The sequence below is a fragment of the Tribolium castaneum genome, chromosome 4, assembly GCF_031307605.1.
Source record: "Tribolium castaneum strain GA2 chromosome 4, icTriCast1.1, whole genome shotgun sequence".
NCBI lineage: Eukaryota > Metazoa > Arthropoda > Insecta > Coleoptera > Tenebrionidae > Tribolium > Tribolium castaneum.
In genome coordinates this window covers 9,454,595-9,471,368 of record NC_087397.1, presented here as the reverse complement: position 1 = coordinate 9,471,368, position 16,774 = coordinate 9,454,595, and the positions used below count along the sequence as shown (strand labels likewise).

Sequence of the window (16,774 nt, the reverse complement as noted above, 5' to 3'; positions counted from 1 at the left end):
TTAACGACTTAATTTATTTAATGGACGCAATTAGCCATTAATCGAAGCGAAATTGACACTAAATTACGTAAATTGAATTATTTATCGATTTGAGGCAGCTTTGTTAAACCGGAGATAATTCCACACCTCGGTGTAGGAATTATTTCCGAACGGAGTACAATTCAATACAAGCGAATGCAATTTCTTAGCAGATTTGTGCAAGCTCCATTGTATGTGAATATTAAATCTAATAATACGAACCCGATTGATTAATTAGAAAATGTGAGTAGTTCCAGCTGTCGAAGCAATCACACAAAATTTTCTGGCGCAATTCAGATAATTACATGAGGGTACGATCGAGATAAGGGCTGCAAACACAGCGTTGGCCATTCAATCCAACCATTGTCAACAATCTGATAACAATGTACAAAACCTGTGAAACATTTTATTATGACATTTCGGCAATTTTGGCAAAATTGAATTCACGTCCAAGAAGTGCAAAAATCAAATAACTTTGTTTATGGCTTTTGTGCTTGCGGCTAAAAATAGATGCAAATATTTACCTCATCTAATAGATCGTTATTTCCAAACAGCACTTTGCGTGATGAACTCTGAAACAGCTATTAAATTTTGCATTTAAAACCCTATTCATTTTTGCGATTTTAGTTGCAATTGAAACTAACAAATAATTTGAATTTAAATTCAAAAGTTGGTATTTTATGCATAATTAATAAAATGCAAATAATTATTTGCGAGTTAAATGAAATCATTGTTCTCGCCTTCATATTGTTTCTCCAACAGTTTAATCATTTCGGGGGAAAGTTGGTCCGATAAGTTTATCAATTTACCGTTTTTGCCAAAACAGATTTTCTGATTTAATTGTTTTTAACGTATGAAAACTTCTTGTCCCTATTTAGTATTCGAATGAACCGTTCAATTTAAACTAAATAATCTCGTAAATTGGACGTAAATATAAATTTTCTTTCAATTGGATCCTTAAAAGCGGTTCTTTGCACTTTGAAAGTGGTAGCATTGATCCCGCATGCTAATTCAAACACTTTTATCATAAACTTTCGGAAAAATTCGCCTTCCACCTCTGCATCGAAATCAGATAATGCCGGGAAAAGTTCAAAGGAGATGGTCGATTTTTTGTGCATTTTTCGTTCTTCTAAAGCTAATTCGAAACGCTTTAGACGAGATTCAAAAAGTTGCCGACTGATGATAAAGCATAGTTATTCGAGCATGTAAAGGAACTGTTCAATCGAAAAGAAATTTCTTGCCATTACGGACAAAGTAAAAATATAAATAGAAAGGGCACTTTTGTTTAACGCTTTTCTTAAAAGGAAACGTGCCGATTACCTGGTCGTAAACACGTTGCGTTATTCCTTTTCATTGCTTAATCAATTTTTTGATAATTTTAACTGAACGTTCAATTTAGTTTTCATTATTTTTAGAGGGCTATTATTGGTTCCAAGCCAAGTTTAAATAAATTAATTTGACTAAGCTTAAAGGCACATTGGTTTTTAAATTATTGTACGATCTCAGATCTTTTTTGATTAACTTAGTAAACATATCAAATATGTATTTGTTCTTTCTCCATTGAATCATTTTTACGACTGTCATAAAAATACAAGTATCGAGTATTCGAACTTTATTATTTGCAGTTGGTAATAAAAAGTGGCTTGCAATACTCATCTTTTTGAGAAATAATACGAATATAAATTCAATATATTTTATCGCATGTTTGCAGGTTTATTCTGTAAGGTTTCGTGCATGTTAAATGAGACATTATTAAATCTTGATGAGATTTTATAGTATGTTACAATAGTAGTACATACATACGTAATGTAGTGCTATCACAAAATCTAGTTTATTTATAATTCATATTTCAGCCGTTCATTTCGGGTAAATATTTGTAAATGTTTTACCGGAAAAAATTAAACGCTAAACGACTTTACACTCATTAAGTATAAATCGTAAACGCTAGGTAAAATATGTATTAAACTTAAGGTGAAAATGCTAGATAAAAATTATAAACGATATGTGAAAACAGATAAAGTACTACTAAAAATTATTTATACAGGTCGCTAAAAAGTATGGATACAGCTAATTATTTTTTATTCAGTATGTTTTGTTTTTAGTTGAAAGTATTATTTTAACAATTATTACTAGCTTTTACTTATTTTTGGTCAAAGCTTAGGCGCCAATGAGCTAATATTTGGTAAATGTAATTAGTCCGATATTTTTTAAATTAAATTATGTATGTGTTACATCACAGAACTCAGAAAAAATGCTCTTATTAAAAACATTAAATTTGACTCTTCTTGTCATTTAAAAAATACAAGTTCTTTTTGTATCCCCAGAAAAAATGAAGATAGAAATATGATAAACATCTGAGACTATAGAATTTTAATATTTTTAAGCACATACCAAATTTTCATAAGTTTTGATGAACAGTTTTTAAAATATTTAACTGTATTTTTTAGTCACCTGTATATCAGAAAAAAACGTATCAATGCAAATCCATTTGTGTGCTAGGTTATTTTTTAAGAGATGGATTTTAGTCGTGAAAAAATTAAACGCAAAATTAATCTCATTAAACGCTAAGTACACTTCCTAAGTTTAAATCGTAAACATTAGGTAAAATGATAAACGATAGGTAAATATTATAAACTCTAAGTGAAAATAATAATTGTTAGGTAAAAATAGTAAACGTTAAATTATAATCGCTTTGTGAAAACAGTAAATAAAACTACTAAAGATTTGTTTATGTTTAAAAAATATATATTATTGCAAATTCCTTTGTCTATTAAGAGGGATAATTACATTATTTACTTTCCCTTTCTAATTACGCCACTAGGTGTTATTAGTTTAGTCTTTAATTTCTTGAAAAAACATATTTTTTTAAACATGAGTGCTTTAATCAAATCTTCACGTCAAAAACTGTTTATTAGTTTTTAATCAATGTTTAGTACAATTATTTGGCTTAGCAAGTGAGTACTTAGGTACAATACATTTTTTTTCTTAGCAAATCTTGTTTAAAAATATATTACCACTTATCAGTGAAATTATTTTACCAATCATTTACAATATTTTACTTAGAAAAATGACTATTATTTACTTAGCAGTAAAATATTGTTATTATTCATGCCTATCACATCAAATATTTAGCTCAGCAAGTGGGTAATGAGGATAGATAATTATTAATTTGTTTAACTCTGATTAGAAGGAAACAGACTGTTATACGCAGTTAGAAAACTTCTATCACTCCCTTAATTCAGTAACTACGATTTCTTTATCCGCTTCAGTCTTGTAAAAAATGTGTTGGATTTTCTCGAAAAGGCAATTTAAAAAAAGATTATTCTAAATACCTATTTGATAAAAACAAGTCGTTTTTCGTTTCTTATAATCCGGCATCATTCCTTTTCGGTCTGAGACCTCCAAAGCGATTTGTCTTCTACTAACAATTTAAAACGAAAGTTAGGTAGTATTGATTAAAGCTTAGCAAATAGAAATTTTATTAAATCGACTTGAACCCACGTTCAGGTTGTTGAATTGCTTATGAGCGTTAACGTTTAGAGAAAATGGAAGCGACTGCTCCCATGATTAATTTCCCACAAGTTGCTAATGTAAAGTGCGTTATTAAGAATGATCCTTCTTGGCTTTGGATTTAATATATCCCCTGTAAGGCATCCTAAGTAATTTTCAAGACAGTTTCAGTTTGGTTAATCGTCTACATCGTTCTATCATTCATTGATAATTTGAAAACAACAGCGTTTTATTACATGGCATTTGTAACTTAGTTGGAAATTAATATTTTCTAATAAACACCAAAACCTCAAAACGGATTTTTAAATTTACCGACCAATAAGGCGACATTTATATCAATAACATTGTATGAAAAATTTTTTTAGAAAAAACCTCAACGCATCGGCCTATAAAATATTATTTAGGATTATCCTGCAAAAACTTAGATCTATTACTTTAAAAATATCTGAGTAAAACTGCTTTCAAGATCAACAACATTTATGCATTTTTTATGGGGGTTTACGTTTTTCAAAATATGACTACGTATCGACCTGTAGAATTAAAAAACTTTTAATTTGATGTATAATATATATTTATAATAATTCTGTTGCGTATTAAGAGAGAAAACTTGCTTTCAATTGTGTTTGTAATCGTTGGTCGCGAGCACCTTTATCCGCAAACGGAACAATGCACCCTGTTTGGGTAGAACCGCGATAAAGGGGCAAAACAGTTACAGAATGGGCGTAGAGTGGGACAAGGGCGGCAGCAGCCCCCGCTGAGTCATGCAGCGGCTCAGGACCACGTTTAAACGGTCCCGAACTCCGACTGGTGCCGAAATGAAGACTCAAAGCAGTCTGGAGGTGCCCAAGCAGGTGCGCTCTGCCTCTTTCGACGAGATTCAGTTGGAGGCGAAGCGACTGCAATCGGGGGGTCAGTCGACCGACCCTTCGGCGCTTCTCAGAGTGCCCCAGTTCCCCGGACAGCGTTCGAGGAGTGTCGATTCGGGAGGTAGCGAAGAATCCGGCAATTTCCTCGAAGTACCGGCGCGACGATTTCAACGGCGCCGCTCCTCAAGCAGCAAAAGTCCGGTCTGTGTGCACTGCGTTTGCTTGGAGGAGTACGCCAAACTACATCCGGCGGAAGAACAGCCGCCGGAACCGCCGGACGAGTTGCCGCTACCCACTTCCAGCATCAGCGACTCCTCCAGGTTGGTAATCGACCAATTTCCATCCAGCAAACAACAAATGTAATTTAACTAATAGTCCAAGTAGCACATTATGTGGACACCAAAACGTATTCCCAGCAAAATGAACAGCCATTTACACCATTTTTTGGCATTTATAGCTTTAAAACAGCCATCAATATACGAATATGCACAAATGCAGCCATTTGACTGCGAAAGTAGCAAAGCAGCAGCTCTTTAGTTTTTAAAACTAACAAGCTGAAATGTAGGAAAAATAGTTAAATTATGACCAAAATGGTTAAAATATTTATTACTTTACTACTTTACTTTAAATTGTAGAAGAACTTAATTTCTCTACAAACATTAGAAAATAAGTTGTAAGTGAACTCGTAATTCGTAACTCTCATGACGCAAAAAACCCTATAAATTTATTTATTTACAATCACATTATAATTGGAGTTTTATCCAATGTAAAGCATATAAAGTGTTCTATTATCCACTAGTGGAATAAAGTAGCTTTAGTATGGGTCAGTTTACGACGGTTTGCGTGGGGGATGAGCTTTTTCCCTTTGTAATTCGTGCTATGATAACTAAAAATTTAGTCAGACGTGTGTAAACTGATAGTATTAGGGTCTACCAGAAGATTATATGCCAAAAAACTACTCTACATTTTTACCAAATTGAATTTTAAAAATTTTTTGAAGTCACTAAATGAAAGTATAATACTACGATCACGTTCGGTATTAAAATTACGACTGTTGAACACGAACATTTAAGAGTTTTTTAAATCGTAAAGTAAGTAAAATGACCTGTATATCAAATATTTGTGTAAACACATAGTATCATTCGTAAAATTTTATTTTTATCTAAAAACATTCTCGGCGCATCCACCATTTTTTTAAAACTTTACATTCTGTTGCTTTAAAAAATAAGCTTTTTGTCAAATGATAATTTGTGTTTACTTTTCTTTAGGCCGGTTTACAGAAAGCTTCATTAAAATTACCAATGCGAATGCACTAATCAAATAGGTTTAATTTATTTATAATTAGTATTATAAATTTTAAATTAAACGACAACAGAATTCGCTTATTTTTCTTGCTTCGCAGAATAATCAAGTACTGAAAAAAAATTTCTTGACTGATATTAAAAGAAACAAGTGTCCTAGAAAATCTACAAAGCCGTTTTTTACTGTTTTTTTACTATTACTCAGTTCTTGCTTGAGCGACCATGCCTCATAAGCAAAATAAATGGAAAATCCTCAGTAATGTTGAATTTTCCGATTATGTATAAAATTAAACTATTGTAGTCTGAAGAAGATGCAATAAAGGTATCGAAACGTCGCGGAGAATTTGATAATTTTATGTGTGAACGTATTATTATAACATACTTTTCAAACTATGTAGATCAAAGAACTTTACCACATTTTAAAGTATGAATATCCCGGCGCATCCACCATTTTTTAAACTTAATTATCGCCTCAAAACGTCAAGATTTTTTTTTTGATGATTTTGTTTAATTGTTTTACAGTAATTTTTTTACTAATTCCAAAATTTTTTGTTGCTGTTAACTAGCTTTTAACATATTCTTTTGATAACACCATCCAGCTTAAAAATGGAAAATAATGCTGTGGCTGAGTTGAGATTGTATGATTTACAACTGATTGGAAAGCAATAAGGTGATTCACACCAACGAAAGACATTTGATTGACCTTAATAACGTTTTTTAAAACTATATTATATCTGCAATTGCCAAATGGTTGAAGCTAAAACATTCTCGGTGCATCCACCATCTTTTTTAATTTTACATTCTGATGCTTTAAAAAACAAGCTTTTTGTCAAATGATAATTTCGTGTTAACTTTTCTTAGGGTTGGTTTACAGAAAGCTTCATTAAAGTTTAATACGTTGTTAAAAGTTAACAATGCGAATGGACGAATCAAATTGGTTTAATTTGATCACGTGATGATCAATTAAAGATTAAATTAATGACGCTTCTATAAACCGCCCCTTATTAGCATTATACATTCTAAATTAAACAACGAAAGAATTCGCTTGTGTTTACTTGCTTCGCAGAATAATAAAGTACCGAAAAAAAAAATTCTTGACAAAAGAAAAACGTGTCCTACTAGAAAATTTAGGAAGCCGTTTTTTACTGTTTCTTTTAATATTACTCAGTTTTTGCTTGACCGACCATGCCTCATAAGCAAAATAAATCGAAAATCCTCAGTAATGTTGAATTTTGCGATTATGTATAAATCTAAACTATTTTAGCCTGAAGAAGGCGCAATAAAGGTATCGAAACGTCGCGGTGAATTTGAGAATTTTATTTGTCAACGTATTAGTATAACATACTTTTCAAACTATGTAGGTCAAAGAAGTTTATCACAATTTAAAGCATAAATATCCCGGCGCATCCACCATTTTTTAACTTAGATACCACCTCAAAACGTCAAATTTTTTTGGATGATTTTGTGTAATTTTTTTACAGTAATTTTATTATATACTTTTGATAACAACATCCAGCTTAAAAATGGAAAATAATGCTGTGGCTGATTTGAGATTGTATGATTTACAACTGACTGGAAACCAATAAGGTGATTTACAACAACGAAAGACATTTGATTGACCTTAGTAATGTTTTTAAGTAGCTGTGCTACTTGGGACTGATTAAAGTTTAAAAAACAGTTTAAACATTACTCAGTCAAAATTTTTGGTTGTAGCGAATGCGAAGAAGAAGTCCTCCCAGAATGCTCCATCACAGTCACTCTCTCCCCCATACTACCTCCCCCTCCCATCCAATCCCCACCACCGCTTCCTGCATCCCCTGTCATCGAATTTTTCCCAACTGAAGATGTCCAAACACCGACCACGCCAACAAGGCGGAAATCAATTCACCGTCAAGAAGCTTTTTTCGCCGAACCAACTGGAACCTCTTTGGAGAATATGTCAGATGGTCCGTCTGAACTGTACTCAGAGGGGACATCGGAAGGAGCACTGTCTGAAGGGGACGCTGTTAACGCCACCATACCGGGCTTGGTAGTCCGAGATATTTACTTGCAAGTCCCTGACTTGAAACGCGACAGAGCTGCGTCTGTTGATTCGTGTTTTTCGAAAGTCTCGCAAGGAAAAACCGAGGAGTTACAACATTCCGGGGTTAGTTTGGAGGTGCCAGTGGGGCCAAATGTGGCTTTACGGTCACGGTCTGTGGATATCGTATTGCCAACAGATGAACATGCCAGGTACAAGGCCTTGGCTATGGCCGCAGCGCCTGGCACTTCTTCGTCTTATTACAAGGGGTATGTTTGGTGTTGCATGACTTGTACCGCACTGCATGTCATTAAATAAACATTATGAAACTTGATTGTCTTTTTTTTCCAAACTTAGACCGAGTAATTAATCACAAGTTAGTTTGTGGCTTCTTGTTTGTGGATGCCACAGATTCAATATTCAGCAAATTTAAATGGATAAATCGATCCGTTAATTTACGGCTTTCGCTCCGTCTTATCCCTTTTTTTCGCTCGTTAAAGGCTAGCAGATTGCCTCAGTCTTTGTTCGATTCTTGAGAAATCGTTCGTCAAGCTGCTGAATTCTTAACGGTCTCTTGAAGTCTTGACAAATTAGGAATTAAGACGATGTGAAAATGAGCACAATTCGCTCGGAAAATTTGGCGGAACATGTTCAACGGAAAGCACATTTATTCAAACATTGACGCTTCTTATAAATATTCACACGAGGAATGCTCGCAACGGCTTAACGCACATTCTTTATCATTCGGCAATTAATACGGCTTGTTAGCAACTGAGTGACGAGTGTGTTTCGAGAGAACGCGTTTGAAATAGTTTTAGTTAGTTTGTGCCAAGTCAGAATGAGTGAGGAATCATTCGGTAACCGGTGTAGAATTTATCAAATAATTACCGTTTTTTTTCTTAAAAGATAGATGAGTTCGCTAATGCAGAACGAAAATCACTAAACTGAATTGAAAATTACTCGTACATTATTTATTTAGTTGTTACTGATCGATTTTAATTGTTGAATTAATAAATTGATTAATAATAGTTAAACCTGAATTAAAACATTTTGTTCACACGTTTTGATACAAACTGATCGCTTGATAATTGATGATATGATAATAGAACGTGAAGAATTTTTTGTTGCAGTATCGTTTTTGTGTTTATATTTTTTATGGTTCCAAAGACAATAATGTTTTTGATACAGGTTTAAAAACTTAACTCTTTTTTCTATGTAAAATAGATCAGCACAATTGTAACTACAACCCACTGCAACTTACACACTTTTAAATATTACGATTTTGCCAGAAAAACGCAGTGTCTCTCAAGTTGTCAAAAAATTCTCATTTGTAAACGACTTTTAGTTCATTGAAAAATTAAAATAAAACACGTATGTCCACTATAAGGAATAAATTAATCTTAGTTTGAGTCGCAAATATTTTTACATAATTCTTGCAGAAAACGAAGAGATTTCATTCACAAAACAAATAATATACATTTATAAATAAATAAATTTAATAACTGAATAATAAATTACAAATACGTACAACTCATACGAGCATATTAGGTACATACATACGAGTGTATTTACCTAATTACAAAAATATCATTGTCTTTTTATGTCAACGTGCATTTTAAACCCTGTATTTTTGTTATTTTTAATTCCCTGTTTTTGATTTTTTTATGTTAGTCACTTTAACTTTACATTCAGCGTGGTCCACAACTCCCTCCTCGGCAGATAATGTCCTAATGATAACAGTATAAAGACACCAAAAAGCAAAAAAAATAGTAGAAAATAGAGGCTTTATGTTTCATAGATAACACTAGTTTACATTTTTTTCTTTTATTTAGAGATAATTTATACTGATTTTGTTTTTTGCTTTTTCACTTATCACTATATTATATGTATGGCACATTTGTCAATCACGTCTAATTTTTTAAAATTTACTAAAAGTTTTGAAAACTTGTTTCTGGTATCGTGTTTGGCTTTCGTTATTTCTGTAATAAATTAATTGTTAACATTTTATTTGCTTTAAAATATTGTCAAGTGACTGAAGATTAAGTCCAAACAACTTTTGTTTTGCCTGTGGCAAAATTATCGTAATAAAATCTGGGAAACTTAGGCGAAGAAAGAATGGTAAACGTTTCCATCAAGATTTAATGTCTTAAGAAAAGAAATACCAAGGTTTTAGGGATAAAAATATGTTAACCGATAACTTCTGGTTACAATAAAAGAAACTGACTAATCAGTGCAAAAAAGAAGCAATCTGTGTCATTTTAAATTTTGCAAAAATTGCCAAATACAGATACTTTCAAAACTTGAGACTTCTTAAATTTTTTTCGACTTCAGAGTCAGGCTTAAGGTTAATTGTACACATTGATTTTATCTTTGGGTAAAAAACGTTGTAAGCTAGTGTTATTATTTTTACTAAGAATTTAGTGTTTTCATCTAAAGTTTATTATTTTACCTAGCGTTTAGGTTTTCCCTTTTACAAATAGTAATGGCCTTATTTTTATTTTTTTTAAGTGAGACACTTTAACTTGTGGTTCACAATTTCCTTCTTAGCAGAAATGTGCTAATGGTAATAGAAATAGAGATACCAAAAATGCAAAAAAGTAGGTCTTTTATTTTTTTGTTTGGTACTTAATAGAGGTTTCATATAACTTTTTTCTTTTTCATAAACTAAAATTGCCACTTCAGAGACGACATTCTTAGTCAATAAAAAATAAAACAGGATTTTAAAAAGGAATGAAAAAAATATCTGCTTATGAAAAATGTTTTAATGATTGGATTAATTGCTCAAATACAAATTGACCAATAATACCTAACCCAAAATTGTTTCATATTTACAAATTCTTATTACTTTTATACAGAATGGATTTTGTTTCTGTATAATCCTCCAGAGCGAGGCTTTTCATGATTGGTTACTTTCAAACGTAACGTTATTATATCTCCCAAAGAAAGACAGACAATTTTTTTTTACAAAAACACAAAGAAAATTTGTCAACCACTCGAAATTTGTGTGTTTTCCAAATGTTTAACCACGTTTTTGGGATATTAAGTCGAGAAGTAGATTCTTTAAATTTTATTGAAAAAGAAATGATTCTGCCGCCTTTGCATCCATCAGAAATGCAAAAGTTCGTAAAAATAAGCCGCAAAATCGCCAAATTGAGTCGACAATTTCCATAAGAAGATTTGCGGCATTTAATTAGTCAGAAAAAGTTCGTCTTGTGCACCACTTGGACTCTTTTCCCAGTTTTGCATGAGAGGGAACGCAGGTCGCATCCGCAAGCAGATCGGTAAATCTTTTCCCTTCGGTGTCACGCAATAAAGCTTGTCGCCAATAGGTTGCGTGCACGAACACACCGTCACTCAATTCCGGGTGCTTTACTACTACGTGAGGTAAATAAATCATTTCAAATTACTACAAATGAATGGAAATAAAGCAGGCAGCTTAATAACGTACATTTTTACACGATTCTGGCTGTAATTAAAATCGTACGTACCCATCCACCAGCTATTATCATCCATACGGCTATTACGTTCACACACCCGCGTATAAAATTCCATAAAGCTTGCCACACAATGTTGAACGAATTTCCAACATTGTCGTAGAAACTGTCACCGATCGGTCTCGGTTGCGCTTTCCACTTTCCACCCTCCTCTGTTAATATAGTTCATTTTCATTAAGCTGACATGTGAGCATATATGAAGTTGGAGGAAGACGATCCTCGCTGATGCACTGCTCCCTTTTGTACGATTCCACCTTTCTTACAATAAAATACGAGACTTGCCCGAGCACAGTCAAGAAACTTTCCTTAGGAAAAAATTGATTGATTTCGGGTTAAACATTCGGCGCTGGGTTTAATTGATGGATAATTGCGGTGATTTGTAGTTTAAATGGCAGGTTGATATCGCCGTCCCTTGTGGTCATATTTAGACGATCGATTATTGATTTGAAAACATGCAATTTCCGCTTCAAAGAAATTGACGTGACTGGTACTGAATTCCACTTTGAAGGTATCTGTTATGATATGGAATCATTAACCAGCCGATAGACAATAATAATTTATTACGGTAACAATATTTGAACAATGATTTTGCATGAAAGCTATTTGCTGTAGTTAATTCCCAATATAATGAATTACTTACTGGCATGTGTCATACAAAGCAAGTGCGGAAATTTGCAAATACAGTCACGAAAGCAGTGTATTAAAAATATTTTTATCGCCAGATTTTAGAAAGTGTACAGTTTCAAAGCCATGAATTTAAAAGCGTTTAGATGCCATTTCGATAAGTTATATGTAAATTTAACGAATTTAGAAATCCTTAGAAGGCTTTTCGCCCTTCAGCGCGTTACTAACAACCCAAGGCATGTGCTACGGATAACTAAAAGTTAGGATATAACACGACGTACAAATAAAACGTTCCCGTCCTCGATAGTTTCATTAATGTCGCCAGAGAGCGTCTAAGTTTTCAGAGGAATTAATTTGAACAATGGTTGTTTCAGTATAACGGTCAACACAAGGAAAACAAAAAATACTAGCTGATCGAGCAATAAATTCTCAATAATAATAAAAGATAAACATAATGCAAAAATTTTATCGTAAAACTATATTTAAATATTAGCTGTTTCAAAACTATAAAAACGCCAATGTCGCATTTTTTATAGTTTTGAAACAACTAATAGTTATTATAATGATAATAACTATGCGTAAACACATGCAACAACACAAGGGCTGTCGTTATGCAACGAGCGTATGCGAGCACCAGAGAATTTTGTTTGTTGGAACATTTTAATTTAAAACACGTTGCTATGGGCGCGTGTTTTAAAATTGTGAAAACACGTTGGTAGCGGAAACATGTTTTAAAATAGTGTTTATAATCAGGATTCAGATATTAACATGAAGGCTTAAAATGTTACCAACAAAAAATATTTTCCTTTATATTTCTGATGAAAATTTTAGCGTCAGTTTATTAAAAGTGCAAAGATCAACATTTCTGTATTTTTTCCTCGGAGCAGCCTCATTTTCACTCTGCCGTACTATTTTTTGGGTTTGGAAAATCTTGCGATTTCGTCTCCTAACTTATAGTTCTCCGTAGCACAAACCAAACAAGACAATTATTTTCAATGTGGAAAAATCAGTCGCATTTCGTAGTCATTTTCTGATAAGTAAGTAATAAATTCTCTGCAAAGATATACGGCTTGCAAGGCTGTCATTTCGGTGCACGCAATCCTAAATGAACTATTATTTCAAATTACTGTTATTTATTGATTGTTTTTGCACGAAATTGTCTTTACAAATTTCATATCTTCCAATCGATAATCAAGTTTACTTTTCTAATATTATTGTTACGGTGGGCTTAATTAACACTTTGACGGACAATTGGAACAAACTTTTTACTGTTAATTAAATCCAGAAGCAACCCTTGAGCGGTATGATACGGTCAGCTTAGTTGCTTTGACTCGTACCCTGAGGCTTATTCCCGAATGAATACCTTTTGTGATTAATTATTGTTCGTGATGCTCCTCGAATATTATAAATTTCACTCTAATTCGAGCTGCATTGTAACGGAAAACTCACATTTTGCGTCGGTTGCACCGAAAGTACATTTTGTGAAAATTAAAGGTGTCTTATTTTTATTGGTAAATTGACGCGTGCAATGCGCTGCAGTTTCATGTTTAAAGCGTTCACATATCACCGAAGAGAAAACATTTATTCAGTCCTTAACGAAATTATTTCCTCAAAGCAAACCAACACGATCCTGAAAAGCTCTCACTAATCACATCTGATGCCACCACTTTGTCCACCAAACAAACGAAACAAACAAACTGATCAGATCGTAGACGGATTTTTCCTATTTTCATTTTCATTTCGTTTTCATCAAAAAACACGCGAATATTCAACAGGCGGTTGCTTAAATTTCTGAATAAAGCTCGCGGTTTAATAAGAATGTGCACTTCGGTTAGGGTTAATCGCAAAGTTTGCCGCGGAACTTTAGCTAAATTTAATTACAGGTAGTTTTTGGCATCTGGTTAGTGATTTATCTTGGTTGAAGTTTTCGTGCGAGTTCTCTATTCAATTTTTGAAATTATTTAGCGCGTAACTAGGCCCTGCAGTGATTTATTACCTCCTGCCTGTCACTGCTCTTAAAATTTTAATGCAGATAGAGAAAAATCGCACGAAGTTGTACAAAACTGACTACAGTGAATTATTTTTAAACTAGTTGTTACGTATGCAACCAGTAATTTGTCTGCTCGAGCTTGCAGAAAAAGCTCCTCGGAATGAACAATTTTATGCTTGGCAGTTTAAGATCGATCTCGAGGACGTCGTAAAAATCACTGATTTTTCGTTTAAACATAAATAATTCGCTTATTTATCAGGGTGTGAAAAAATATAAAAGAGAAGTTCGTTAGGCGTTAAATCTGTTTTCTTTGATGTACAAAATACGAATTTAGTCGAAGGAACGACGCACGTTTTCACCACTCAATCGTTATACCGTCGAATTTAAATGGAAATTTAAGACGTCTGATACGGTGATTATTCTTCCAATGCAGTTGATTGACGGCCTGAACCTTTTAGCATGATTTATTGAAGTTTAAATTCGTTATTATTACAATTTTTCTTCGTGTGTCATGAAACACAAAAGGAAGGCGATTTATTATTGAAGTGAATCAATCTAAGGGTTGATTTTCACATTGCGTGACTTAGTAATAAATAATTGAGTTAGTTTTGAGCGAATTAGTTTCGTTTTTTGATCGATTTGAAGTGTAAAGCCACAAATATCGGCAAATCCCGAGATTTCAAACTGAATATAATTTGTTAGGTTGTCTGTGCCAGCTGATACGCAGGTTACGTTTTTGATCCAACTCTCTTTTATCCTTAACTTGAAGCAATATCACATGTAGTGATTTCCCCTCGCTTTTTATTTTCCATGTATCCGGTAAAGCTTTGTTTTAAACTGGATTATAGGTGTTGGAGTTTATAATTAATTCAATTTTTGAAACATTTAATCCAATAAAAGAGGCAATCCGTGTCATAATTAAATAAATTAGATTTTCCCCACACACAAGGGCTTAGAACTTTGTGCGGCTCGGCCATAATTCAAGTTTTCGAATATTCCGAGGCTCTTTAATGACCGTAAAAACCCCTTAGTTACGTACTGACGTAATTGCTTCGATTACCTACTCAGAACTGTATGGAAACAACGCATGAATTTTGCATTTCTATTTAAAACATCAAAGCTTTTCGACGGCTGACCAGCTTTGCAAATGCTGTAGATTAATTAGCATTATTGGACGTTAGATCCAGCCATTAACAAATGAATTCATTCATTTTTAAACCCAAACGGACCACTGTTTAATTTTTCATTTGCTGACTGTCGAAAGTGGGAAAATTAAATCTGAGCTGTTCAAGCACGAACAATAAATTTCAAACACTTTGTAAAGCCTAGTTTCGTTATTATAATGTCTTTGTCCCCTATATTTTAGGCTTGATAAGGGATCTAAAGTGCTGCTAAACAGACTGAAGGGTTTTCTGTTGTTGCTCTTTTACCGCGTTAGACTTTGTCAGTTTGAAAAGAAAATAAGGGAGTAGGGTAATCCTTTTTTTGGCATTTAGAATAAAGAAAAGGTTTTCCCTTTGTGGTAAATTGCCTAATTAATGTAACACATTGATTAAATGCTAAACCCATTACGCCCACGCTTGTTGGGCGATTCCTCCAATTCTTTTTCATTTCAACACTACAAACTGATATTTATTTGCTATTAGCACTACTGAGGACTATGACTTAGGAAACGAAACGAAGCACAAAAACGCAGGATTTTCTGAACCCAAAAAAAAATGAGTGCAAATTGGTAAAAGTTTGAAATTTTTTTAAATATAGTTTACGATAAAATTTTTGTATTTAATGCTCTATCCGACTGTATTTTTTTGTTTACCATTTTTTTAAACACATTGCTCTGAAAACTTGGAAGATAATAGAACATCGGCGCTCTCTGGCGACATTAACATTTTATTTGTACGGCGTTTCATATTCTAACCTTTAAATATCCGTAGCTTGCGCACACATTTTTATTTTTTAGTATTTATTTATTTAATATTTATTTTTTTATTTGAACGTCGATTCGTATCCTTACCTTTAGATAACCGTAGCTTGCGGCACATTATTCCGCTTATTTATTCATTCAAGGGATTAAACTTTTAAACTTCTTTTTTTTAATGAGCAGGTGGTCTCCTCTTGTCCCAAAGGAATAGGCATCTCGCTGATTGATTTTTAAATTATTGTGATATAAATGTAGACCCGGCATTGAATGAAATCCAAATTTAATTTCTTTCAAAGGCCGAATAAAGCGGCTCTATTGTTCATTCAATTTAAAAATTTAATAACGTGAACACTACAATAGCGGATTAAATCTATTCAATTTAAAGGTTAAAGGGTATTTTTACACCGACCCGAAATTAAAAATAGTCAAGCTAACACATTAAGTAACCGAGGTAATTGTAAATATTGTATTATTTACCCCTCTAAAAGTGTGATTAAAAAAGCTTTGCAGCTGTTTGAGTTATCTCTCGACCAAAATTCATTAAAAAGACATAACTCAGTCGGCAATTTTTTCACCACCCACGCCTCGTTTTTTGTTTCATTTTCGTACGAAAGCGATGAAAAATTAGATTTCTACATTTTGTTTTTCGCGATGAATAATTAAAACGTACTAAATAAATCATCGTGCGTCTTCTACGTTTTCTCCTATCTCTGGAATTTTTAAAAGACGCGATTCCACAACCGTTCCTTGAGCAATCGATACCTCCTCCCGGAAATTATATTCTAAAAGAGAATTGTAACAGCACGATCTGTCGTTCTTTTCATTAGAAACTTTGTTTAAAAATACAAATTAGTTTCGATCGTTTGTACCTGCTGTTTGCATGATAATTGCTCCCACGTTACTTCGGGTCTTTTTAATTCGAGTTATACATCTGGTTTGACCTTAATTCAGCGAAATGAATTCCGACTGTTTGGAGGAGATATGATTAAAGTGCGTTACGTTTTCATCTAGACCATAAACAATGATTCCT

The 16,774-nt window shown here is 33.1% G+C and overlaps 1 protein-coding gene across 13 annotated transcripts in view; it reads left to right on the top strand.

Annotated features, from left to right (window-relative positions):
* The window catches only part of rdgA (retinal degeneration A), a 94,497-nt gene that overhangs the window by 57,488 nt on the left and 20,235 nt on the right, over nt 1–16,774 (top strand). For 5 of the 13 annotated variants that reach the window (XM_064356081.1, XM_064356085.1, XM_064356083.1 and 2 more), the window contains one exon: nt 7,409–7,984. The exons of 4 other annotated variants lie outside the window; for them this stretch is intronic. In XM_064356081.1, coding sequence (XP_064212151.1) covers nt 7,409–7,984 — 576 coding nt within the window. Of the gene's footprint in view, nt 1–4,237; nt 4,715–7,408; nt 7,985–16,774 lie in introns of all 13 variants that reach the window. 4 more of the 13 variants (XM_015985131.2, XM_064356080.1, XM_015985133.2 and 1 more) reach the window with 1 other exon arrangement.